General features: G+C 43.0%; 1 protein-coding gene across 2 annotated transcripts; it reads left to right on the top strand.

Moving 5' to 3' along the window:
• The first annotated feature begins 1,295 nt into the window (after window positions 1–1,295).
• On the top strand, window positions 1,296–27,263 carry LOC112264366 (keratin, type I cytoskeletal 18-A). Of its 2 annotated transcripts, none has more exons than XM_024440917.2 (10): window positions 1,296–1,976; window positions 2,382–2,586; window positions 5,256–5,338; window positions 7,222–7,375; window positions 12,457–12,738; window positions 15,892–16,026; window positions 17,344–17,564; window positions 19,960–20,219; window positions 21,567–21,669; window positions 25,081–27,263. In XM_024440917.2, exons 2-10 carry the CDS (start codon window positions 2,389–2,391, stop codon window positions 25,310–25,312), a joined length of 1,668 nt encoding a protein of 555 aa, XP_024296685.1. In that variant the 5' UTR covers window positions 1,296–1,976; window positions 2,382–2,388; the 3' UTR covers window positions 25,313–27,263. The 2 variants fall into 2 exon arrangements, with proteins under 2 accessions (XP_024296685.1, XP_024296693.1); XM_024440925.2 differs by lacking the exon at window positions 1,296–1,976 and adding an exon at window positions 2,034–2,089.
• The last annotated feature ends 208 nt before the right edge of the window (window positions 27,264–27,471 follow it).

Here is a 27,471-nt window from a genome sequence, read left to right as displayed (position 1 = left end):
CTCTAGAGACAGCAGGAGCGGTAGAGATACTCTCAATGATCGGCTATGAAAAGCCAACAGACATTGAGGTGCTGACTTGTTGCACCCTCGACAACTACTGTGATTATTATTATTTTACCATGCTGGTCATTTATGAACATTTGAACATCTTGGCCATGTTCTGTTATAATCTCCACCTGGCAAAGCCAGAAGAGGACTGGCCACCCCTCATAGCCTGGTTCCTCTCTAGGTTTCTTCCTAGGTTTTGGCCTTTCTAGGGAGTTTTTGCTAGCAACCGTGCTTCTACACCTGCATTGCTTGCTGTTTGGGGTTTTAGGCTGGGTTTCCTCTACAGCACTTTGATACATTAGCTGATGTAAGAAGGGCTATGTAAAAACATTTGATTAGATTTTATTTGATTCAAGGAGAGAACATTATTTTTGCCCATGAAGTGTTTCCATGGTGATATTGTACTATAGACTCGAGACAGACGCAGTGTTTGTAGCAGGTTTATGTGTGACCTCATATTAATGATCCCTAGATCCTGTCTGTGAATGGTAGAATGCAGGCGCGGCTGTTTACACAGAAAGGAAGAGAAATCCTTTATTGATCCAACAAGTAAATCCCACAGTCATCTGCTGCCTCACATAATGAGGTAGATTGGGAGTGCAAAGGACTGGAAAGAACTTGAAAGTGCCTACTCCAAGAGAGAGAGAGAGAGAGAGAGAGAGAGAGAGACGGATAGAGATGACTATGAGTTGTGTTACCTTGACTCACATTCCAAACACCATGTCAGAGTGGCTTAAACGGGATGTTTTATTGTGCTTTTTCCGTCAGACGTTCACTGGCTTCTTTAGATGCCGCACCCACACCTTAACTACCTTAACCATGCGTCTTATCTTATTACCTCACTTGACTTAAAGCTTGTATGACGTATGTGCTGGTGCCAAAATGTCTAAGATCTTGGTTAGATTAATTGATAATGGAAATAACACCCTCACATTACTTGAGGTAAGTCATTAAAAAAAAGTCAGCGAAAGACTGAAAGAAAGCGTGGTGGTTGCCATGACGACTCAACACACATTTGGTATCTCCTATACAAGTAGAACATTGTTGTCAACTTCAAGAGGATGAAAAAGTTGTGACCTGCGAGAATGTCTGGTAAATGATCTCACTTGCCCTCCCAGACTGACACACACACACACACACACACACACACACACACACACACACACACACACACACACACACACACACACACACACACACACACACACACACACACACACACTCACTCACTCACAAAACAGGCCAATGAGAGGGTAGTGGTAGTCAAGGGAGGAATTGAGCAACCCATGTGACACAACACAAAGTTCAGTGTTTTACAGGCTGTTGATCTGATGAGTCAGTGGATAGACATTCGTTTCTCACTATTAATATTTGGGAGATACTAGATATGTTGTTTACACACACACACACACACACACACAAGTGCAAACAAACACACACATACGCAAACAGACACAAACACAGACACACTCACACAAACAGAGAGTGGTGTCGCAGTGTGTGCCTGAACTTTCCCTCCACACAGGGCTCAGTAATCCTGGATCAGAGAACACAAAGGGCCTCAGAGTGCTGGTGATGTAAGCAACAGTGTGTCCAGCAAGTGAGCGCTTTGCTTTACCCCAGCACTCACACCTACAGCACTGCTGCAGGCTGTGTTCGTCGGGGGGAAAGAACAGGGACAGTACCACTGGCCCTGTCATGGCTGACCCCAGGATAACTGGCACATAGTTGGTGCGAGAGCAATAGAGAGACTCTCCCTACCCCTACCATTCCTATCTGATCTGTCACAGACAGGGGACCGTCTCTGACCTGGGACCCAGTGGGAAAGTGAAAGTTGTTGAAGCAGTGGAGAAGAATGTGGTCCAACTCTGTCTGGGAGGGGATGATCAGGAGCAGCTCGTTGCAGTGACCAGGGGCTACTGAGACTGGTGCTTATCTTACCACTGCCAACACACGGTGCTGCCTAGCCTAGAGAGATAGAGAGAGAGAGAGAGGGGGGGAGGGAGAGGGAGAGAGAAAGGGACGCCACATTGCCTCACGGGTGAGTATTGCTGGGTAAATATTTACCCAGTAACCACCTCATGGGTCCGTAATCTCACCAGTATCGGTGGCAGGCAGGGTACCGCCTGCCAGCGTTGCAAGTGGGTAGAAGTGACTGTGGTGTGGACATATGCTGCAATAGTAGTGAAAGAGTTTTTGGATAGTATAAGTAGTTACTGTACGTTTGGGTTGACACATTTTATCAGACACTCTCCTGAGTTGGCGAGCCTGTAAGTGTTTGATAGCACCCCTGAGAGGATTCTGTGTTTTTCTTTGGGGGGTACACTGCATAGGAGCACCATGGATTTGCTGCAGGACTCTCGGTGGACAATGCAGGGCCTCAACAGCCGTCTGAAGGGCTTCCTGGAGCAGGTAAACAAGCTGCAAGAGGCAAACTGGCATCTGGAGGGCCAGATTGCATACTGGGGCCTAAAGAACGCCCCGCACCTCCAGGAATGGACCCAGCAGGAAAGGACTGTGGACGATCTCCGTGCCCAGGTGAGACTGGCATCTATTACCTTTTTAACTGGTCCAAACATTGAGCCCTGAGGGACCCCAACTCATTAAACAGTGTTTTTTCTTATGTCCACTGACAGTAACTTTGTTTGCCAGTGATTATGCTGAGGTACTGTAATGCCTAGATTTGTTTGAGCAGCTGTGTTCTAGCCATACAGTAGCTATTAGGACTGACTTGGACTAACTTGTATGGTATGTTCTCCGTATAATTTTTTACCAGAGTAGAACAAAGCAGATGATATGTGTTTTCTTGCGTGCAGGGCTTTGGCTTTGAGACAGATACAGCACTGACTAAGCAAACCAGTTATTAACGATTTTCAGTCCTAGCAATGATTACACTTAATAGCAGTCAAATTAAAACAAACATTTGACAAAGTGGTTCCTACCAAGACAATGTCAACTGTTCCAGAGTGTGAGAAGTAGTGTCATACTATATGTCAGGACATTTGGAAACAAGCCATCACTCCATTGTCACACTCAAGAATGTGGATCCTTTTATTCCTTTAAAGGCCACTGCCCTAGTAGACCATTAACACGGGCTGCTGTAATTGTCAGCTTACTCGCATGAGCTGATTGGAGGTTTTGCAACCGCTCCTTGATTTATGGTCTCTGAATGTGAATGGAGACAAAGGCAAAGAAAGCACCAAGATCTGACCTATTAGTATTGAAGCCAACGGGTGGGTTGACTTTTATGCCCAATTTCACTTTCAGCGAGAGTGTTGCGTAAAATATGAGCGATTGCCAATCCATTGGACCAATATAAAGATCCATCATGCATAGCAGCACTGATACGATATCTGCAGACTTTCCCATGTGAGAACCTGTCATGTACAAATGTACATATGTGGGACATTTCCTCACACTTTCGCCTGAACTAATACCTGGAATGTTGACTTCTATGGAACCCAGGACTCCCTGTAAAACAGTGGCAATTGTTACTGAGTGGAAAATCCTGGCTAAATAAATCAAATCAAATGAAAAATGTATGACTTGACATAGACGCATAACTGATAACGTTCTTCAAATTGTCCTTTGACGTGAATTCGTGATTTGTTGTAACAATTGTCTTTGTTATGTGCATCTTCCTCAAGGCCGGTTTCAGTCCTAGACTGCTGTTGTTGTTGTGGGTTTAGGTTCTAAAACCTGGCGCCACCCTCGTTCTATTGAGAAGCGTTGAATAACAAGCCATAATAAGGAATTCCTGGTAGCCGTATATATGGCTAAGTTATCATTACTCATTGTGTATTTATTCCCTGTGTTATTATTTTTCTATTTCTCTGTGCGTTGTTGGGAAGGGCCTGAAAGTCAATATTTCACTGTTAGTGTACACCTGTTATTTACAAAACGTGACACATTTCATTTGAAATCAATCAGTTAATGTTCAGTTGGAGAGTGCCCTGTTGGAAGACAAAGTGCTGATATCTGGTTTGTACTCTCTCATGGCTATGAATCAACACAGTCAGAGATGAATAACTGACAGAGCTAAGATACTGGAACGGGTAATTACAATGAAAATATGATGATAATCTTTGAGGCACTTCTGTGAGCGAAAACACAATTGCCCAAGTTATTTCAGGTTTTCCTCCTTCAAAATGGGTGTGTTTGTCTTGAGTAAGCATTGTGATGTTGTGATTGGCAAAGGAAGAGTCAGCATTGAAACTCAAAATGGCCCTAGGTTATACAGTAAACATTTCCATATCAAAGATGCAAGAGATTTTGGATAACATTCGTTTAAGTTTCATGTACTTACATTGCAGTTAACGCCAAACATTTAGGGGTCTTGAGGTCAAGTACTAGAATTACTGTGAGAGGCTCTTTGGCTTTAATATCTGTGCCACAGCTGCTTCAGGCCTTGTCTTAATGAACCCAAATCGTGGGACATCATCATGTAATAAAACTGACTCACTGAGCTGGTGGCAATCTGACAAGTATGAACAGGCAGAATATTATTATGCAGTATTTTAAATGAATGTTAAGTGGATATATGGGTATCTGCTAGCATGCTGGTAAATACCCACAGACTTCCAGTCATTGCTCTAACGCTAGTTAGCTTTGGCTCGCAAAACTACCTCTAACTTCCTTCATACTGGACACAGAGACATAACAATGGTATCCACGATTTCATCTGACTCTGGGGAAGTAGATAAAGGGCCTCATTGCCAACAATCCCGAAGTATCCTGAACTTCCGTATCTTATCTCTTTTCCAACTTCCTTTCTTTGATTATATTTCAAAGGCTTCTATCTTCATGCTTGTGCTAGTGTATTAGCCTTGTCCCATGCTCTATGTGCTATTGCCAACTCTTCCATTGGTCAATGTCATGCCACACAGTATGAGACGAGGCTAGTGTAATTCAAGGAAGCAAAACCTTTATTACAGTTGTTCTATTGTGATAAGACTCACCCACATGTTTTCACATTTTGAGAAAGACCCTGTTTGATGCAGCACCTGGTAATGTGAACTTCCAGTGTTCTGAGGTGTATTCATATGTGATTTCATGTTTCATCGTGTTTTTTTCTACCTATTGGGCCAATGACATTACATGGATCAACCAGATTGTACACATTCTGAAACCGATCATGTTTTTCACGCATCGTATTCACTTCCTTGTTATTTTGTCTTTTGTGTGTTGACTGTGTTTTGGTTCTGTAGGTTGGTAAACTGCTGATGGAGAATGCAGAGCTGGTGCTGCATTCTGACCACATGATGTCCAGGGCTTCTACCATCCAGGCCAGGTCAGTAGTGTTTGGGACATTCTAGGTGAGGCCTAGAATACTACAGTATACTAATACAGTAACACATACCCTCATAGTATTTATTTTCATCATATCTAAAGAAAACACAGATATACCATAGCAGTTGTGAACGCCTTCTGGAAACAGAAGCAAATATCCATCAAATCCTACACCTACTGTTAGTATAATACCAACAATCAATTTCAGTCTATAACACTTTAAATACACCTCTTGAATAACAATCAGATATCTTATTTTCCCCTGAAGAGATACTTTATAATCTCTTCTCTACTGTAGCAGCAGTACAGCCCACACTTTGTTATAACTCTGCTAGTTCCCACTCCTGTTCAACAACCTGCATACAAATCGCAGCCTGGCTGTGTTGTGCCTGGTCGGCACTTTCCCATCTGTATTGATGCAGAGTGACACACCGGCCCCTCTGCTACTGCCAGAGATCTGCATCCCAAATGGCACCCTAATTCTTATTTAGAGCACTACTTTTGACCAGGAACCATCAGGGTACCCATAGGGTGTGGTCAAAATTAGTGCACTAAATAGGGAATAGGGTCCCATTTGGGACTCAGCTGGAGATCCATTAACCCCTGAAGGGCAAGGGAGGGCAACAACATGCAGGCAGCTATGAGCTATGAATACACACCTCCTCTATTTATATACGGCGTCCTACTGGCCTTAACTGGGTCACTGTCACGATGTTGTCTGTAACTCTGTGTCACAAGGTTTATATTGTATTTAAAAAATATGTAGATATTATTTGTGTACATTTTGACATTTTACTGCATTGTTAGGAGCTAGTGACATAAGCATTTTGCTATAACATCTGCTAAACTGTGTACGCAACCAATACACTTTGATTTGATGTCTGTGACTGTGACTTTAGCATCTGCTGGGAAGTGAGGACTATTGCAACTACTGAATGACTGTTGCAAGATGTTTTTCCCACTGTATGATAAGGTATTTTACATGATTAGGTTAGATCTGATGAAGGGTCACTAAAACACATGGGAGCATAGATTGCAGTGTGCAGTCTATTTACCTTGACCTGAAAAGACTTGTATATCTTAAAACCTTTTACTAGAGTGGGCTATATCAGGGTCACACAGAGTGATTCTTGGTGGTCTTAAACAAATCTACTTTGAAACAAAAGTATACACCTCACATACATGGTTATAGGCTTAAGAAAAAAGAAAACACCTGTACCATGTCAGATATATGAAATGTATTCCATCTTGAGTTTGCATCCCAATATTACACATGATGTGCATCACAGAAAACTGAAATATAACAAAACCGTTTGACATACTGTAGAAACACTGGATTTCCGTCAGTTAAAAAAAGAAAAACTTGATTAATTAAGACATTTTGAAAAATATTAAAAACATTTCAGCCATGAGACCAACGAGGGTGCTTTGAGTCAGTGACTGAAGGAAAGGGCTAGGCACCTGCTTAGATACAATGGATGTGCGGCTGAAACATTTCCATATACTGTATCACAGTGTTTACCTACAGTACATGCACAGTACATGTAGCTCTTTCACCACCCATGTAAAGTACCCTGACTAGTTGACACAGAGTAGGGAACATTCAGTAGCTGTACATTGAAAAACACTTCCCTATGTTACCATCACTACCTCTTGGTAAAGTGTAGGCCTATAGCTGCTTTGCATAGACCACTGTGGTCAAGGCTAATTACTACTCAATATCGTCGACTGAAACATGGTAACAGGAACGACCTGTCCAGTAAGAAACACACCTTTTTTTCTTCAGTATTCCCATTTCAAAAAGTTTTAAAACATTTTCTATTGAGTGCTCTAATGAACGCAACCCAGCTAATAGGATGAGATGTGTTCTGTGTCCTGTCATAGATGTGAGTTGGAAGAGTGGCAGACCAAGTGTCTGGAGCAACAGGTGGCTCTGCTGAGGGAGAACAAGGCAAGGGTGGAGCATACCAATGTGCAGCTGGAGGCGGAACTACACAACTCCATGACAGAGCTGCAGGACATGCACCAGGACTATGTGGTACGGTCTTGTGCCAGTGTCCGTGCGGTTCCGTACACCTGCATTCGTTCAGTAAAGACATCCGTAAAAAGGTTGAATAAATGTGGCCATGGATGTGTTACTCATTTTAAGGTTGAACGTTACATTAGTTTGTAAGATAGCCTTAACTTTAGGCTATTTACTGTAAAAGTAATATTGAATTGTGTTTGGTTGACAATGCAACAAAATATCAACATTTAAAAGAGATGTATCTACTGCTTGGATAGTTCCATCTGAGCCACTGGCTTAATTCCATTCTTCAACTTGAGTCGGGGACATGAATCCAGCATCATTTGTTAACATCTCGCCTATTGTATTTCAAAGATAATATTGACTTGTGTTTGGTTGTTAACGCAACCAAATATCAACATTTGAAGGAGATTTATCTCTTGCTTGGATAGTTCCATCTGTGTCAATGACTTAGTCTGGCTTTAATTGCAGTTTGTCTCCAAATTAATAATTGATATGTTGGATTCACGTCTGCATCTCAACCAAAAATCGAAGTAAAAAAATAGGGCTGAATCAAAACAAACTTTGATTGATGGGCATTTAAATGTTGGTTTGTTTTGGATTCAGTCCTTTTCTTTAACTTAGATTTTTGGTTGAGATGCAGACGTGAATCCAACTTATCAATGATTCATTTGTAGACAAAATGGAATAAAAGTCATTGGCACAGATGGAACTATCCAAGCAGAAGATACATCTCCTTCAAATGTTGATATTTGGTTGTGTTGACAACCAAAAACACTCCAATATCACTAAATATCATTACATTTGAAATCAACCAGAGCTTGAAGCCATTGGCCTATTTTATTGTCTATTTTTAGTTCTGGTTTGAATTAAAACAATAACTATTGATGAATATCATAGCTAAGTAGGGCTGGGCTTGGGAGACCAAACGGTAGCTGTAGATATATACATTCTCCAGGAGGAGGTGCTTCCCAGCCTATAGTATTTTTTTTCTGATACTGGATATAATGTTGAAGATCTGACATTGTTTTAAAGTTACAAATTCAACATGTTTTATGCAAGGTTTGTCTCCATTGAAATTTGGTTACCATGGTTACATACTAATTGAAGTTTCACCCTCAAAACAACATGTTACGTTGATTTTTTTTCTTCAAATCCAACGTATTTCCCACGTAGATTCCACATCACAACATGTTGAAAAATTACATTGAAACAGCGTTGATTCAACCAGTTTGTGCCCAGTGGGAAGTGACTCTGACAGGGGTTATCCAACTCTGTGTCTTGTTCCAATTAGGAGGAAATTTCGTAACTTTTTACTGATCAGCATCCACTGTGTTTGCACAGTGTATTCCACCTTTGATAATTCCCATTGTCTCATTCTTTTTTTAATGTTTATGTGCGGAGGGGAGAGAAAGGTGCGACAAAAAAGAGAGAGAGAAAGAAAGAAGAGAGAAAGATAGAAGGAAGAGAGAGAGACATGGAAACCTACCAAAAAACAATTAGGCAACAACAAATTCAATCCCTTTTAGACAATTTCCTGGGTATAACGTTCCACTGTAATAGTGAAGGTGTAAACTTGGCAGTAGAAAATCTTAACAGTATATTTGACCTCTCAGCTTCCCTATCAAATCTAAAATTCTCAAATAGAAAACCGAAGAAAATTAACAACAATGACAAATGGTTTGATGAAGAATGCAAAAATCTAAGAAAGAAATTGAGAAACCTGTCCAACCAAAAACATAGAGACCCGGAAAACCTGAGTCTACGCATTCACTATGGTGAATCACTAAAACAATACAGAAATACACTACGGAAAAAGAAGGAACAGCATGTCAGAAATCAGCTCAATGTAATTGAAGAATCCATAGACTCTAACCACTTCTGGGAAAATTGGAAAACACTAAACAAACAACACAAAGAATTATCTATCCAAAATGGAGATGTATGGGTAAACCACTTCTCCAATCTTTTTGGCTCTATAACAAAGAATAAAGAGCAAAAACATATACATGATCAAATACAGATCTTAGAATCAACTATTAAAGACTACCAGAACCCACTGGATTCTCCAATTACATTGAATGAGTTACAGGACAAAATAAAAACCCTCCAACCCAAAAAGGCCTGTGGTGTTGATGGTATCCTCAATGAAATGATCAAATATACAGACAACAAATTCCAATTGGCTATACTAAAACTCTTTAACATCATCCTTAGCTCTGGCATCTTCCCCAATATTTGGAACCAAGGACTGATCACCCCAATCCACAAAAGTGGAGACAAATTTGACCCCAATAACTACCGTGGAATATGCGTCAACAGTAACCTTGGGAAAATCCTCTGCATTATAATTAACAGCAGACTCGTACACTTCCTCAATGAAAACAATGTACTGAGCAAATGTCAAATTGGCTTTTTACCAAATTACCGTACAACAGACCATGTATTCACCCTGCACACCCTAATTGACAACCAAACAAACCAAAACAAAGGCAAAGTCTTCTCATGCTTTGTTGATTTCAAAAAAGCCTTCGACTCAATTTGGCATGAGGGTCTGCTATACAAACTGATGGAAAGTGGTGTTGGGGGTAAAACATACGACATTATAAAATCCATGTACACAAACAACAAGTGTGCGGTTAAAATTGGCAAAAAACACACAAATTTCTTCACACAGGGTCGTGGGGTTAGACAGGGATGGAGCTTAAGCCCCACCCTCTTCAACATATATATCAACGAATTGGTGCGGGCACTAGAAAAGTCTGCAGCACCCGGCCTCACCCTACTAGAATCCGAAGTCAAATGTCTGCTGTTTGCTTATGATCTGGTGCTTCTGTCACCAACCAAGGAGGGCCTACAGCAGCACCTAGATCTTATGCACAGATTCTGTCAGACCTGGGCCCTGACAGTAAATCTCAGTAAGACCAAAATAATGGTGTTCCAAAAAAGGTCCAGTCACCAGGACCACAAATACAAATTCCATCTAGACACTGTTGCCCTAGAGCACACAAAAAACTATACATACCTTGGCCTAAACATCAGCGCCACAGGTAACTTCCACAAAGCTGTGAATGATCTGAGAAGGGCATTCTATGCCATCAAAAGGAACATAAATTTCAACATACCAATTAGGATTTGGCTAAAAATACTTGAATCAGTCATAGAGCCCATTGCCCTTTATGGTTGTGAGGTCTGGGGTCCGCTCACCAACCAAAACTTCACAAAATGGGATAAACACCCAATTGAGACTCTGCACGCAGAATTCTGCAAAAATATCCTCTGTGTACAACGTAGAACACCAAATAATGCATGCAGAGCAGAATTAGGCCGATACCCACTAATTATCAAAATCCAGAAAAGAGCCGTTAAATTCTATAACCACCTAAAAGGAAGCGATTCCCAAACGTTCCACAACAAAGCCATCACCTACGGAGAGATGAACCTGGAGAAGAGTCCCCTAAGCAAGCTGGTCCTGGGGCTCTGTTCACAAACACAAACACACCCTACAGAGCCCCAGGACAGCAGCACGATTAGACCCAACCAAATCATGAGAAAACAAAAAGATAATTACTTGACACATTGGAAAGAATTAACAAAAAAACAGAGCAAACTAGAATGCTATTTGGCCCTACACAGAGAGTACACAGCGGCAGAATACCTGACCACTGTGACTGACCCAAAATTAAGGAAAGCTTTGACTATGTACAGACTCAGTGAGCATAGCCTTGCTATTGAGAAAGGCCGCCGTAGGCAGACATGGCTCTCAAGAGAAGACAGGCTATGTGCTCACTGCCCACAAAATGAGGTGGAAACTGAGCTGCACTTCCTAACCTCCTGTCCAATGTATGACCATGTTAGAGAGACATATTTCCCTCAGATTACACAGATCCACAAAGAATTCGAAAACAAATCCAATTTTGAAAAAGTCCCATATCTACTGGGTGAAATTCCACAGTGTGCCATCACAGCAGCAAGATTTGTGACCTGTTGCCACGAGAAAAGGGCAACCAGTGAAGAACTAACACCATTGTAAATACAACCCATATCTATGCTTATTTATTTTATCTTGTGTCCTTTACCATTTGTACATTGTTAAAACACTGTATATATATATATATATATATATATATATATATATATAATATGACATGTGTAATGTCTTTATTGTTTTGAAACTTCTGTATGTGTGATGTTTACTGTTAATTTTTATTGTTTATTTCACTTTATATATTCACTTTATATATTATCTACCTCACTTGCTTTGGCAATGTTTACACATGTTTCCCCTGCCAATAAAGCCCTTGAATTGAATTGAATTGACATTAGAGAGGTGAGAGAAGAGAAAGAGAGAGAGAAAGAGAGGGAGAAGAGAAAGAGAGAAGAGAGAGAGAAAGCAAGAGAAAGAAAAGAGAGCGAGACAGACAGAAGGTGAAACAAGAGAGAAAGAGAGAGAGAAAGACACAAGAAAGCTACTGTAAAGAAAGAACAACGTCTCAGAACACCTTCTCCCTATTAGCCCATTAACCAGAAGAATGCCTGCTCCTGTTTTCTCACACCTCCCCTATTGATCTCAGTGGAAAGGCGTGCCAGGTTTCACACCATCCTTTCCCTTTCAATGCTTTCCTGTCATCCTCCCACCCTTCTCTCTCTCTGTCTCTCTGTCTCTCTCTCTCTCTCTCTTTCTCTTTTACTAACCCCTTTTTATTCCTGCTGACTAATACTCCCCTTCCCTTCCTCCACTCAGGTCTTTACGTGATCCAGCTTCTCTCTCCCACACACACACACACATGCACACGCACGCACGCACGCACGCACGCACGCACGCACGCACACACACTGTCCCAGACTCACAGGCTCAGGCTCAATAACAGACTCCCTCCCCTGCATTGCGTGTGTCTGCTCTCACACTGTTCTCTCTCTCTCGCTCTCTTCCTCTGCCCTCATTCTCTCGCTGTTCCATTTTCTCCTTCTCTCTCAGATCCATCACCTCTCGCTGTCACACACACACTCTTGTATACTCTCTTACATTCATATATCTCCCTGTCTCTCTCTCCCTCTTCTCTCTCCCTCTGTCTGGTTGGCTCATTGTGCAGGCAGCCCGTGCTCTGCAGCAGCAGCAGGCCGACTCCTGCGATGCGCTGCTAGTGACGGCCACAGCGTGGGAGGAGGATGGCACAGGGATGGAGCTCTCCCAGCTCCTCGACCGAATCAGGACGCAGTGCGACCGCCTCAGCCTCACCGGCCTAAATCAAGTCCCAGATGACCGACACCCCGGCCTGGTCGCCGGCCCAAATCAAACTCCATGCTCCGCTGCCGGGCCGAGCTGTTTCGGAGCCAGACTCAGACCCCGAGCCCATGGAGGGTCTCTCCCACAGGTACGCAGTGTCCCACTGCCTTCGTCCCTCCCCCTGTCTTTATTTCCTTCCTTCCATCCATCCCTCTCTCTGTCTTTTCTTTCATCCTCCCTTGGCTTCCTGCCACCTAGTCACACCCTGATCATAGCTCTATCTCTGCTGTTTCCAGGCAACGCAGTGATATGTGGTAAGATAAGAAGAGTTGGTTGGTTTTGATTTGTTGTACTGAATTAGTGTCGGAGCTCTGAGGTGGTCTGAGGTGGTCTGAGGTTGTTTACCTCTCTCCCTCTTTCTCTCTCTCCTCTCTTTATCCTCACCCACACAGAAAGGTGCCCCATAGACAATCCATTACCTCCAAAGAAGAGATCAACTTTTACTACGATATTGAAACGCTGCTCCTCTTTAGATATTGATACGTCGTAAACCACAACTGCAGCATTGTAATACATCACTTGTAACGGGCCTCTCTGATCTGCTTACTGCTAAGTCCTTATAAGGCATCAGCTGAGGACAGTATTCTTTTCAGTCTTATAGGAGCATTTGATAGGAGCATTTGGATTTCAGTTGAAAAGGATAACTTGCAATTGGCATGTGGCATATAGCCACCTTCCATAGCTGTTGGTTTCGACAACATCACATCGGATGGGGACAGTATTTCAGGCTTTGAAATAGTAGCATTTTGAATTCAGGGAATATGATACATTTAGCAAATAACGTATAGCTTTCTCTCATAGCTATGTTGTTTTCAACAATAATGCAGCCCGTCTAGTCAGTTTCGCTTATTACCCATGAGATTATATTTCCGCTCATATTTCAGGTTTTGAAATAGGATCATTTCGGTTTCATTGGAATAGGGGGAGTAGGATGAGTCACTCATCATGGCTGTGTTGTTTCTGTCTGGTCAGTTTTACCGTCTGTGGCACACTGGCTGCATCCAAATTGGCACCTTATTCCTTAGTTAGTGCATTACTTTTGACCAGAGCCCATAGGGCTCCCATAGGGCTCGGGTCTAAAGTAGTGGACTTTTTAGGGAATAGGGATTCATTTGGGATGCAGCCAGTGACTTTGAAGTGACAGGCGTGATTAAGCATCTTGGCCCATTGCTGCAGGCAGGCAGCGACTGGTACTTAACCAGCGTCTGCTCTACAGAATGACTTTGTTTGTTGCCTTTTATGTCAGAGTGGACTTTAGTCTGGAGTGGAATACAGCCCTGTTACAGCCTGGTTCCAGATCTGTCGGGGAAGCAGAGTTGGCTAAAGCACATACAATGCATTCAGAAAGTATTCAAACCCCTTGACTTTTTCCACATTTTGTTACGTTACAGCCTTATTCTAAATTAGATTACTTTTTTTTTAAATCCCCATCAATCTACACACAATAGCCCATAATGACAAAGCAAAAACAGGTTTTTAGAAAATGTTACAAATGTATTAAAAATAAAAACAGGAATACCTTTTTTAAATAAGTATTCAGACCCTTTGTTATGAGACTTGAAATTGAGCTCAGGTGCATTTTGTTTCAATTGATCATCCTTGAGATGTTTCTACAACTTGACTGGAGTCCAACTGTGGGACATTCAATTGATTGGACATGATTTGGAAAGGCACATATCTGTTTATATACGGTCCCACAGTTGACAGTGCATGTCAGAGCAAAACCCAAGCCATGAGGTTGAAAGAATTGTCCATAGAGCTTTGAGACAGGATTGTGTCGAGGCACAGATCTGGGGAAGACAGTCCTCGGTAAAAGGCACATGAAAGCCCACTTGGAGTCTTCCAAAAGGCACCTAAAGACTCTCAGACCATGAGAAACAAGAGTATCTGGTCTGATGTAACCAAGATTGAACTCTTTGGCCTGAATGAAAAGCGTCACGTCTGGAGGAAACCTGGCACCATCCCAACAGTGAAACATGGTGGTGGCAGCATCATGCTGTGGGGATGTTTTTTCAGAGGCAGGGACTGGGAGACTAGTCATGACCGAGGGAAAGATGAACGGAGCAAATTACAGAGATATCCTTGATGAAAACCTACTCCAGAGTGCTCAGGACCTCAGAGTGGGGGCGAAGGTTCACCTTCCAACAGGACAATGACCCTAAGCACACAGCCAAGAAAACAGAGGAGTGGCTTTGGGAAAAGTCTCTGAATGTCCTTGAGTGGCCCAGCCAGAGCCCAAACTTGAACCCGATTTAACATTTCTGGAGAGACCAGAAAATAGCTGTGCAGTGACGCTCCCCATCCAACCTGACAGAGCTTGAGAGGATCTGTAGAGAAGAATGGGACAAACTCCCCAAATACAGGTGTGCCAAGCTTATAGCATCATACCCAAGAAAGCTCAAGGCAGTAACCAAAGGTGCATCAACAAAGTACTGAGTAAATGTCTGGATACATAGGTAAACGTCATATTTCAGTTTCAAAATCTAAAATCTAAATAACAGTTTTTGCTTTGTCATTATGGGGTGTATAGATTGATGAGGACATTTTCTTTAATCCATTTTAGAATAGGGCCTGATTGGGGGTCTGAATACTTTCCGAATGCTCTGTACATACTGTATGGGACAAATGAACTAGCTATTATGTTATGCTTCTCACTGTAAAATGACTGGTTAAGGTTAACACTTACAATAATTGCCCCTAATAGGTTCTTGTTTACATGGTAATTACAGAGTAATGCTATGATGTCGACAGGTTCGAGCAATCCACTGAGCACAATCGTCAGTTTCATGTTTAACTAACAAACTTGATTCCACATGTTTGTGCCCTGTGGGAATCTGTGGGGAAAATGATTACAGGTAGATATATAAAGGTGTGGAGCCTATTTACAATGTTTTATCAAGTTTAAGTCTTTTGGTTTAGAGTTGTTTTACTTTGTGTACCTGATAGTTCATCAGTTCGTGTTAACGCCTAGGGTGTCAGATTACCCTCCCCACCTGTCCCACATGTGCCTGGAGTCCTCTGGCTCTGTGCCAATGTGTGTGGGTACCAGTTTTTATGAGTGTGTGTGTCCCTGAGTTCCATGTGAACTGTTCCTGTTTGTGTGTGTGTCAGCATCTATCTCCATCAAAACTTTAATTTTGTGTTCTTCCATGTGAATGATGTGTGTGTGTAGGTGCGTGCATGCGTACTTGCGTGCGCACGTGTAGGTGTGTGTTATATAACCTCCTTCTCTCTCCCCCAGCTCAATGCAGAAGAGGCAGCATGGGCCCAGGTGAACCTCGGAGGGACTGCCCTGAGGGAGGCGCGGGCAGAGCTAGCCGAGGCCAGGAAACAGTGGCACTGCCTGCAGGTGGAGATCGAGTCCCTACATGCTCTGGTGAGCCCACACACACACACACACACACACACATACATGCACATACACACCACTGTAGCCTCAGCATTGCGGCAGACACATACAGTACTTTCCTGTCTCTGCCACACACCCATAATGGATCAGTAGAGTTTGGAGAACATTCATCTTTATTGATTCTGAAACACTATTGGTGATTCTCTCAATCTTATTCTCTTCTCTTGCCTCTTCCCCCTCTACCCCATCCCCTCTCACTCTCTCTTCTGTTCCACATTCTGTGTCATCCTCTCATGACCTTTTGTCCCTATCCACTCTCTCCTCTATCATATTCCCTCTTTCCCCTCTATGCTGTCCTCCCTCTCCATCGCCGTGCTCCACCTTCTTCATCCACTCTCTGCTCTCTCCCCCCCTCTCCATTTTTACAATGATTTAATCTCTCTGATCCTGATTTTTCCCTCTCTCCTCCATCCCCTCTCCCCTCTCCCCACCTCTCCTCTCTCCTCTCCCCTCCGTCTTCTTTCCCCTCTCTCCTCTCCTCCATCCCCTCTCCCCACCCCTCCTCTCTCCTCCATCCCCTCCCCCTCTCCCCACCCCCCTCCTCTCTCCTCTCCCCTCCGTCTTCTTTCCCCTCTCTCCTTTCCCCTCTCTCCTCTCCTCCATCTCCTCTCCCTTCTCTCCTCTCCTCTCTATCTCCTCTCCCCTCCATCTCCTCTCCCCTCTTTCCTCCATCTTCTCTCCACTCTCTACTCCATCTCCTCTCCCCTCTCTTCTTTCCCCTCTCTCCTCCATCTCCTCTCCAATCTCTCCTCCATCCCCTCTCCCCTCTCTCGTCTATCTACTCTCCCCTCTCCCCTCTCTCCTCCATCTCCTCTTCACTCTCTCCTTCATCTGCTCTCCCCTCTCTCCTCCATCTCCTCTACCCTCTCTCCTCTCCCCTCTATCTCCTCTACCCTCGATCACCTCTCCCCTCTCTCATCTGCCCTCTCTTCTCCATCTCCTCTCCCCTCTCTCCTCCATCTCCTCTCCCCTCTCTTCTTTCCCCTCTCTCCTCCATCTCCTCTCCAATCTCTCCTCCATCCCCTCTCCCCTCTCTCCTCCATCTCCTCTACCCTCTCTCCTCTATCTCCTCTCCCCTACATCGCCACTCCCCTCTCTGCCCTCTCTTCTCCATCTCCTCTCCCCTCTCTCCTCCATCTCCTCTCCCCTCTCTCTCCTCCTCTCCCCTCTCTTCTCCATCTCCTCTGCCCTTTCTCTCCCTTTTCACCTGCTCCCTATCTCCTCTCTCTGTCCCACATAATTTTCTCCTGTCCACCCTCTCTCCCCCATCCTTCCCTTCCCCAGGAGAAAGGTCTAGAGAGTTCCCTCCACCACACCAAGCGGCAATACTCCAGCCAGCTGCAGGGCCTGTCAGAGGTCATCCAAGGCCTGGAGGGCGAGCTGGAGCAGGTGAGGGACGGCCTGGCCACACAGCAAGAGCGCCACGGTCAGCTGCTCAATACCAAGATGAGGCTGGAGAAAGAGATCGCCACCTACAGACGCCTGCTGGAGCGCGAGGAGGGCAGGTGAGGGGGCTAACGGTCACAGACAGGGGCTGTATGGGCCCTCAACAAAAATGTTGCACTAAAAATGAAATAGGATGCCATTTGGGACAGTTCCTGGGACAGTTCCTGGGGCAGATGTAGCAGAGGAGGTTTGGTGAACTACATGGTGATGAGTAACCTTTCTTGAGATTTGAGATGTGTAAACCCCAGAGCAAAAGCCTTTACTCTAGAATGGAGCAGCTGAGCTAGATTCGATTTCTGGTCAATTACACAGACATAGATGCTCACAGATGAATACACACTTACTAAGGGTGAGGTAGCTGATATAAAGGTAAAATGTTATATTGTGATATTAAACTGTTTCAAGCTACAGGGCATATTCACAGCAATGAGCGGGCAGGTCTTCGTCTTAAACCGTAAACCTGAACTATAGATAAGAACTATAAACGATGAGAAGTATAAAATTGTCCCGAAATGAACTTCTGCATTAAGAATGAAGATGGCTGAAATGAACAGGCAGGATAGCTTTCGTATAACATTAAAATGTCCAAACAGAAATTGTATCACAGTGAAGTTCTTAACGAGACAGTGAAGGTATTTTGCTAGAGAAACTTTTTGAGGGCACTATACATTTGGAAGAAAAGGGATCGAAAGTGGAGGTCGTGAATCATTAGTCAGTATGAGAAAGATGATCTCAGGATCTGTGAGGACATGAGGAAGGGGGGAGACCCTTTTAAGTCGCATGAACTCTCCTTCAGTTTGCAAATGAAGCGAAATGAAGATACCCCAGTTGTTTTTAACAGAACATGAAAACATGTTCTCTCCCATGATCGTCCCACGCCTATAATGATCCATCCTTTGTTTCCCATGCACATTCAGACAGTCATAACCTCATCGAAAAAGCAACACCTTGTTCCCAAACATGTTCAATGAAATTAAGCATCCAAACCATCCAAAAGGAGCTTAAAGGATGAAGTTGATTTAAAAAAGGATTCCTCTTATTTTATCCCTTTTGTTTCTCTGTCAAAACAGCTACATTTATGTGTTGTCTTTCTCTTTTGTTGAGGAGTGTGACAGATGACTTTCTTTACTGTAGCAGCTTAAGAAAGCCTTATTTGCATAGAGAATCCAAAATAATTGCAGGTTGAGACAAAGATGTTTTGGCAGTGACTCAATATAATAGCGAAACTGTTGGTTACTGGAAATTCCCCAGACTTGTGCTAATGTACACTGAGTATACAAAACATGAAGGACACCTGCTCTTTCCATGACATCGCCTGACCTGGTGAATCCAGGTGAAAGCTATGATCTCTAATTGATGTCACGTGTTAAATCCACTACCAACAGTGTAAATGAAGGAGAGGAGACAGGTTAAAGAAGGATTTTTAAACCTTGAGTGGGGTATGGTAGTAGGTGCCAGGTTTGTGTCAAGAACTGCAATGCTGCTGGGTTTTTCACGCTCAACAGTTTCAAGAATCAAGAATGGTCCACCACCCAAAGGACATCCAGCCAACTTGACACAACTGTGAGGGGGTGCCCTTAATGTTTTGTACACTCAAGTGTATTTACCTACATACAGTACAGGCAGACAGACAGCCATGCAGGAAGGCAGACAGGCAGGATGACAGGCAGGCAGACAAGCAGACAGGCAGGCAGGAAGACAGACATGAAGAAAGGCAGACAGACAGACATACAGGCAAACAGACAGACACATTTCTCTGCATTGTGTGTACAGATATAAGACCGTTTTAAACTGCCAGCTGTTCTGTACCAGACATCCCCACATTCACCTCATGGCTTTCATTCACTTAGATCGTTAATGTCGTTTCCTCTTAACATTTATTAGGGAAGATTCCGGTCAATTTACAGGCCTAAAGATAATACTCAATTATCAGCATTGAGGCATTCACAGGCTGGTCACACGAATGCATTCAAGCACAGACAGTTCACGGCCATTATGTTTGTACATCGCAGATCTGTCCCTCTATTGAGCACACTCAGCCCAGCAGGCCTCATAATTATGTTTTTATTACCACCTTCTATTTATCTGGGAGGTGCCCAGCATGATCTAGTTTTATGACCATCCAGGTTGAGAAAGATGATGCTCGATGATGCATCCTAGATCTTCTCCCAGTCTATTGGATTTATATCTATATTCTCGGAAGATCACAATGCACTTGCTCAACTCAAGATGCCAGGCTCTGTATTGATTCAATCTGCTCTGTCATATCGTGATTCGGATGTGCTGATCGCACTATAAGATATCCTTCCGCCACGCAATTTCTTTCAGTGCACAGAAATGGCTATAGTTATCCATCAAATATGTAGACAGCATCTGAGACAGCTGCCGAAGGAGTGTCCCCCCCACACAGATTCCATTGAGTCCTACTCACCATGTTTTCTCATCTATTCACAGGTACCCAGGTGGGCGTTATGGACAGGTCATGGGGCTGCAGTGCTGGAGGGGCCCCAAAAGAGAGCCAGGCCCCATAGGGGAGGGGCCTAAAGAGAATGGAGTGGAGGAGAACGGCCTCAGTGACCCCGCGGTGACCCCTGAGGAGCCACTGTCCGAGCCCCTGCCTGAGAGACCTCAGCGGTGGTCTGTGACAGAGAACGGCCTGAGGAAGAGCCCTGCACTAACTCTGCATAGGCAACAGAGCCTGGTCATCCTTACAGGTGGGGGACATGGTCAGACACATACACAAACAGAATGGTATACACATATTCATCTTAATGGTCATATACACACTCGTATACACACAATCAGGCAGGAGTACCATACACACACACACACATTCAGTATGCTAAATACACTATATATACAAACATTTGTGGATTTGGATAATTCAGCCACACCCATTGCTGACAGGTGTATGAAATCAAGTACACCGCCATGCAATCCCCATAGACAAACATTGGCAGTAGAATGGCCTTACTGAAGAGCTCAGTGACATTCAAAGTGGCACCTTCATAGGATGCCATCTTTCCAACAAGTCAGTTCATTACATTTCTGCCCTGCTAGGGCTGCCCCGGTCAATTGTAAGTGCTGTTATTGTGAAGTGGAAACATCTAGCAGAACGGGACCGCCGAGTGCTAAAGCGCATAGCGCATAAAGATCGTCTGACCTCGGTTGCAACACTCACTACCAAGTTCCAAACTGCCTCTGGATGCAACGTCAGCACAATAACTGTTCGTAGAGAGCTTAATGAAAAGGGTTTCCATGGCCGAGCAGCCGCACACAAGCCTAAGATCACCATGCACAATGCCAAGCGTCGGCTAGAGTGGTGTAAAGCTCGCCGCCATTGGAGTCTGTAGCAGCAGAAACGCGTTCTCTGGAGTGAGGAATCCCGCTTCACCGTCTAGCAGTCCTACAGACAAATCTGGGTTTGCGGATGCCAATAGAACGCTACCAGCCCAATGCGTAGTGCAAACTGTAAAGTTTGGTGGAGGAGGAATAATGGTCTGGGACTGTTTTCATGGCCCGGGCTAGGACCCTTAGTTCCAGTGAAGGGAAATCTTAACGCCACATTATTCAATGACATTCTAGACGATTCTGTGCTTCCAACTTTGGGGCAACAGTTTGGGGAAGGCCTTTTCCTGTTCCAGTATGACAAAGCCCCTGTGCAAAAAGCGAGGGTCATACAGAAATGGTTTTTGAGGTCGGTGTGGAAGAACTTGACTGGACTGCACAGAGCCCTGACCTCAACCCCATCGAACACCTTTAGGATGAATTGGAACACCGACTGTGAGCCAGGCCTAATCGCCCAACATCGATACCCGACCTCACTAATGCTCTTGTGGCTGAATGGAAGCAAGTTCCCGCAGCAATGTTACAACATCTAATGGAAAGCTTTCCCAGAAGTGTGTAGGCTGTTATAGCAGCAAAGGGGGGATCAACTCCATATTAATGCCCATGATTTTGGAATGAGATGTTCGACAAGCAGGTGTCCACATACTTTTTGTCATGTAGTGCATGTGTGTGCGACCAATTAAATTTGATTTCAGTATGGGTTTTATGTGCAGAGCCAGAGAGAGACAATGATCTGAGGATTTCCACAGTGAAGACCCAGGAGATCCTCCAAGGCAACGTGGTGAGGGAGAGTGCAGAGGGCACTGGCACCGTGGAGTAAGTATTTATCAGACAGGGGGCTGTTGAGGTGACTGTATTACCGCCACACTGGCGCTCACAAGTCACGAGGGAAGTTAAATTCCACATGACCGTTTAGTCACGGTAATTAGGCTTCTCGAAGCTCTGATGCTGCTGGTGGTCATTAGTAGCCGAACAAACTTGCTAACTCCCTGGTACTCCGCACTCCATTGTCCCTCTAATCACTCTGACATCAATAAAAAATGTAATAGAAAATGTAATCAAACACTTCATGAGAGCCCATGAGCTCATGTTGCGCAACATTTCTATAGGCTATGCAATTGTGTGAGAAAACAGAGTGATGACTTCTATTAAAAAGAGGATCCCACAAGCTTTCTATAGGCTTGGCCTACTATACAATGGTCCATTCTGAATCAAAACTAATTTCACACATACTACCATTCACAAGTTTGGGGTCACTTAGAAATATCCATGTTTTTGAAAGAAAAGCAAATTTGGTTTCCCATTAAAATAACATCAAATTGATCAGAAATACAGTGTAGACATTGTCAATGACTATTGTAGCTGGAAACGGCAGTTTTGTTTTGGAATATCTACATCAGCATACAGAGGCCCATTATCAGCAGCCATCACTCCTTTGTTCAAATGGCACGTTGTGTTACCCAATCCAAGTTTAGCATTCTAAAAAGGCTAACTGATCATTAGAAAACCCTTTTGCAATTATGTTAGCACAACTGAAAACTGTTGTTCTGATTAAAGAAGCAATAAAATTGGCCTTTAGACTAGTTGAGTATCTAGAGCATCAGCATTTGTGGGTTCGATTACAGGCTCAAAATGTCCAGAAACAAATAACTTTCTCCAGAAACTCGTCAGTCTATTCTTGTTCTGAGAAATGAAGGCTATTCCATGCGAGAAATTGCCAAGAAACTGAAGATCTCGTACAGCGCTGTGTACTACTCCCTTCACAGAACAGAGCAAACTGGCTCTAACCAGAATAGAAAGAGGAGTGGGAGCCAAACTGGCATACATAAGCAGTGAGTGAGTTTCAAGTTTGGGGAAGATCCTTTTCATTATAAAAATGCACATTAATAATAAAAGCATTACATGCATAATCTCATTTGCGGTCACTTTTGATCATGGTGTTTTCCCGCTAATGGAACATTCGTGCTAATAGCCTACTGCCATGTGTGCATTGCTGTGCTTATAATGTGAATAAACAGCCTAATTTTAAGCTAATGATTATGATCTGTTGCGTCAGCCTCATTATGTAAAAACTTTTTTTTTATGCTAGTGGTTGCATTAGACTATGTTTGGAATATTTATTTCTTGCACAGAATATAATGGGTCAACTTTTGTACAATGGGGGATAGTAGATTGACATAGGCTAGTGCTTTTGCTTGTTGTTAGTTCTACTCATCTTGTTGACTGACAAAAAGTAAATGTGGACAGTTCATCCAATATCTTCAATATACACCTTGGAATTGGATAAGGACATGTGCAGTTGCGTCCCCGATGTGTTTGTCTTCACTTGTAGCCTGTGATAAAGACCTGATCATGTGAGTGAGAAGTGCTTCGGAGCACGCAGCACTTAGGGAGAAGGGAATTGTAATTATTATATTTAGCCCAAGGGCACAACAGTCACAAAAAGCATGGATTACTTAAGAGTGCATTACGGTCACACAAAGGGGATGCCACCGGGAAATTTTAGGCATTATGAAGTGCCTCGAATTGAATGAGAGACTGATGAAGTGTGTACAGCCTGTGCAAACAGAGTTCATGCCTTTCAAGCAACTTTTTTCAAATCATCATTAGAGTGGCGTCATGCCACAATGCATTAAAAATCCAAACAAATAGCCCAATGTGTGTAGAACAACTACATTTATATTAATAACTCTAAATTAAGCATATAAGAGTACATATTTCTTTGTTAACCACTCAACACAGAATAGCTGCATGTGCGCACTCCCTCAAATTGTTTGGAGAAAATATCATTTACATTTTATTCAGCATTGTTCCATTGTATTCTTCATACTTTAAAATACTATAAAATAATGCCACGGAATTCTAAGCAAGTCTTGTCTGCTGAATGAACTAGTGTAGCCCATAGCTATATGGCAAAGCCAGATCAGGGTCTGACATAAGGTCAACTCAGAGTTTGCAATTCTGTTCTTGTGAAATAGACCAAATAAATATTCATATCATGTTTCTTGATACCTGTCTAAAATAAAGAATGGATTTATTGCTAAGGTGTAGGCTATATTACATGGACTTATTAGACTTTTCAAAATGTAGATGTTCCAAAGGTCAGCATCAGTGGCTTGTAGGCTATGTGTGGAAGCCAGCAGATGCTAAATGTGTTTATGTTAATTAATGGTCAATTACCGTGAGACCCGCAGTTATTTGGTTGACAATCACCGGCTGACAAAATCTCGTCATCACCACATCCCTAATCAGACCTATTAATCGTGATCTTTGACCCAATGTCACCACCACGCCTGCTTCAGTCAGTGTGAAAAGTAATCGTGCCTTAGTGCCAGAAAGTGTCAATTACAATGAAGGGAGCAGGGATGCTTTACTTATGATGTTATTCAAGAGACAATTATGGGATATGTTTACAAACTGTCAAATGAGCTATTCTAAATATACTTCAGGACAAAGTGTTACCACTTTAGGTAGCAGCTGAACGCATCTTTCACATGAACCACCTTTCCCTGTGTATTGTCTTTGTTAGAGTAATGATGACACCAATAGTCACACCCACCCACAGGGAAGTACCTCTGCATGCCTAAGCCAGGAGTGATTAACAGCAGTTTATTCAGTTTCGAAATGTGGCATAAATTTGGCATGAGCTCTCGGTCTGGGGGTTGTTGGGAATCTTTCTCATTGAGAGACATTCCTTAATGAGCTCCATTAGATGTGGAGACACCGGCGTCTCCCAAGTGGGAGCGGCGTCTGTCATTCCTAAATTCTTTGTGCACAATTCTTTGTGCACACATCAGGAGTTAAAAGCACACGCCGTACCAACCGGGATGGTAATGGCCACGTAAATAATTTTTGCTTTCAGAGTCATCGTCGCCCAGTTGTTTTACTAACGGTGTCATCTCGGAAACTTTCCTTGACTCTGAATTAGATAATTATCACAATTAATTGTTAACGAGGCATGTACAATCCTTGTGTGTGTTTGGGAAGGGTTCTCTGACTTATACCTATACCTGTAAAAGACCCACCCATACAATCATATAGGACTAGTCATCAGTTAGAGATACCATATTACAATTTACCCCAGGTTTACTGAGGCCAGGGTACAATTCACAACACCAGTATTGTCTGTTTGATTGTTTCTATACATGTAGTCTACATTTCTAGTTGTAGTCTAGCATCTATTGCATTTTAAAACCTAGCCCATTGTTTCCACAACCCCCCCCCCAGGACGGACAGGATCGACAAGGTGATTAAGCAGTGGGAGGGCTCCTTCTTCAAGGGGAACCCCAAGCTGCGGAAGAAGTCGGTATCGCTACGATTCGACCTGCACATGGCGGCGGCGGATGAGGGCTGCGCCCAGATCAAGCAGGACAGCCTGCCTGACGTGGAGGTCCGCCTGGTGATGAAGAGGTCCCGCAGTATCCCCACCATCGCGGCAAATGTCGAGGCAACAGTATAGTCAAGGCAACAGTATACCTACCATTGATAGGTGATATCATCATTGAATTGACTCCCTCATAAATGTTGTGATCTGGCAACAGCATCCCTAACCTTGACTGTGATATCACCATGAGATCAGCATTGCTTCCCATTGAACTAGGTTGAAGATGGGAAGGTTAAGACAATGAAGTAATTCCATGCGGAAGCTTTTGAAAATATGGGACCGACCAGCTCCATTAATAACTATTAGCGCCATTGCTAACTGGCAATGCTGGTTTTATGAATGGCAAAGAGTTATGAAATATTATAAACTGGGTGGTTCGAGCCCTGAATGCTGATTGGCTGACAGCTGTGGTATATCAGACCATACACCACGGCTATGACAAAACATTTGTTTTTACTGCTCTAATTATGTTGCCAACCAGTTTATAATAGAAATAAGGCACCTCAGGATTTGTGGTATATGGCCAATATACCACGGCTAAGGGCTGTGTGCAGGCACTCCGAGTTGCTCATAAGAACAGCCCTTAGCCGTGGTATATTGGCCATACACTACACCTCCTCGGGCCTTATTGCTTCATTAGAATCCTCTTGTATTAACCTGTATATTTTGAACCTAGCCATTGACCAGAGGGTTTATTGTCATGTCATCAAAGTTCCTGCAACTCCACTATCACCCACAATCATCATTGTGACATCAGCATTACCAGCAGCCATTTTGCAACCCCCATGACCAAACCATCCTGGTGACATCCATACAAAACCACATACATGAGGGGTTAATGTGTGATTCAGAAAAGTGAATGTCATTCATTTGATATATCAGCATTTCTCAATCATGTATAAAAGTAGAAAGTCTTATTGCCTACTTATGATTTTGCCATCAAGACAAATGTGAAAACATGCCATGCTCATGAGATTTCCCCTGTGGTCAATAATACATCATACCAGTATATAATACTCACTGTTGTCACCACATTTAACAAATGAATAATCCAACCATCCCTCAGTAACAACTAACAATTTATACAGGTGGTGAAAAATATAAACATGGAAAAAGGCGGAACCATCAGAGTTGTATGTGGCATTCTACTGTGGGCTATTTAAGGGGGGTTATTTTCTTCTCAATTCGCTGTGTGTAAAATGCTAATGGTTTTGCTATGCTGTCATGGATCAACCCAGCACTGAGAGTTTGCCTATGGCTGAAAATGGCTTTTTCCTTATAATGCTGTAAGTTAACTGTAGTCTATATATTATCTATATATGGACAATATGGCCACAATCAAAACAAAGCAACAAAGATAGAAATGTACAGTAAAAAAAAAAGAAGAAGCTATTTATTTCCCCCACACTGCTCACTGTGACCCGAAATTGCAGTGAGGCTTCTTCCTGGAGAGCAACCCTCCTGTAGGTTTTCGTTTCAACCCCAGTCGTAACTAACCTGATTCAGTTTATCAACCAGATAATTATTAGAATCAAGTGCGCTAGGATAGGATAGGCGCGAAAACCTACAGGACGGTAGAGCCCTGTTCTAATCTAACCCTGCCACTTGTATCGCAGAGATATACCCTGGTTTAGCCAGCAGGGGCCGGTATTTGTAAATAGTTGCTCTACAGTATCCTGAATGCTTTATTTTGGTATTGTTGTGTCGTATACATAATATCTATATGACTGATTACACTCTATATGACAATATCTTTATTTTATTTTTATGCTATGTTTTTGAGTTGGCACCAAATATATTACGTGAAAAATAATACCATTGTGCATTGCAGTTGGGTCCCTCCTGTGTACAAATGTTAAAAACAATTATCTTCTAAGCAGTTCTTCATGCGCTTGATTTGCTCTGCTTCGTGGAGTACTTGGGACTAAATCTTCCTTTCGTTTTTCAACAGCTCTTTAACTTTAGAATGAATAATTATGCTTTTATCTAACAATGTATTCATTTAAATAAAACACCAAAAACGCTGTCTTCAGTTGTTTTTTTAATCAATATAGAATAGTATATTTCTCTAGTCATGGGTTTTGTACAAATGCTACAAATTTTTCAGATAATGTATTTCCAGAGTCAGATTATTCAATGTATTTCCGGAATATTTAATGTATTTGGCAGGTATGTTTTGGGGGTATGGGTGCAGCCTGCAGGGATATTAAAGATCCATTACGGGACAAGACACA

This window comes from Oncorhynchus tshawytscha, linkage group LG02, assembly GCF_018296145.1.
Source record: "Oncorhynchus tshawytscha isolate Ot180627B linkage group LG02, Otsh_v2.0, whole genome shotgun sequence".
Lineage (NCBI taxonomy): Eukaryota > Metazoa > Chordata > Actinopteri > Salmoniformes > Salmonidae > Oncorhynchus > Oncorhynchus tshawytscha.
Note: the sequence above shows the minus strand (reverse complement) of the source record. Positions and strands in the feature narration are given on the sequence as shown.

What these genes read in the sequence shown, in the direction of transcription:
- LOC112264366 (XM_024440917.2), top strand. Translation starts at nt 2,389, where the DNA reads ATGGATTTGCTGCAGGACTCTCGGTGGACAATGCAGGGCCTCAACAGC. An exon ending in ATGGAGGGTCTCTCCCACAG is followed by an intron (nt 12,739 to 15,891) that starts GTACGCAGTGTC and finishes TCTCTCCCCCAG; the next exon opens with CTCAATGCAGAAGAGGCAGC. An exon ending in GAGCCTGGTCATCCTTACAG is followed by an intron (nt 20,220 to 21,566) that starts GTGGGGGACATG and finishes TTTTATGTGCAG; the next exon opens with AGCCAGAGAGAGACAATGAT.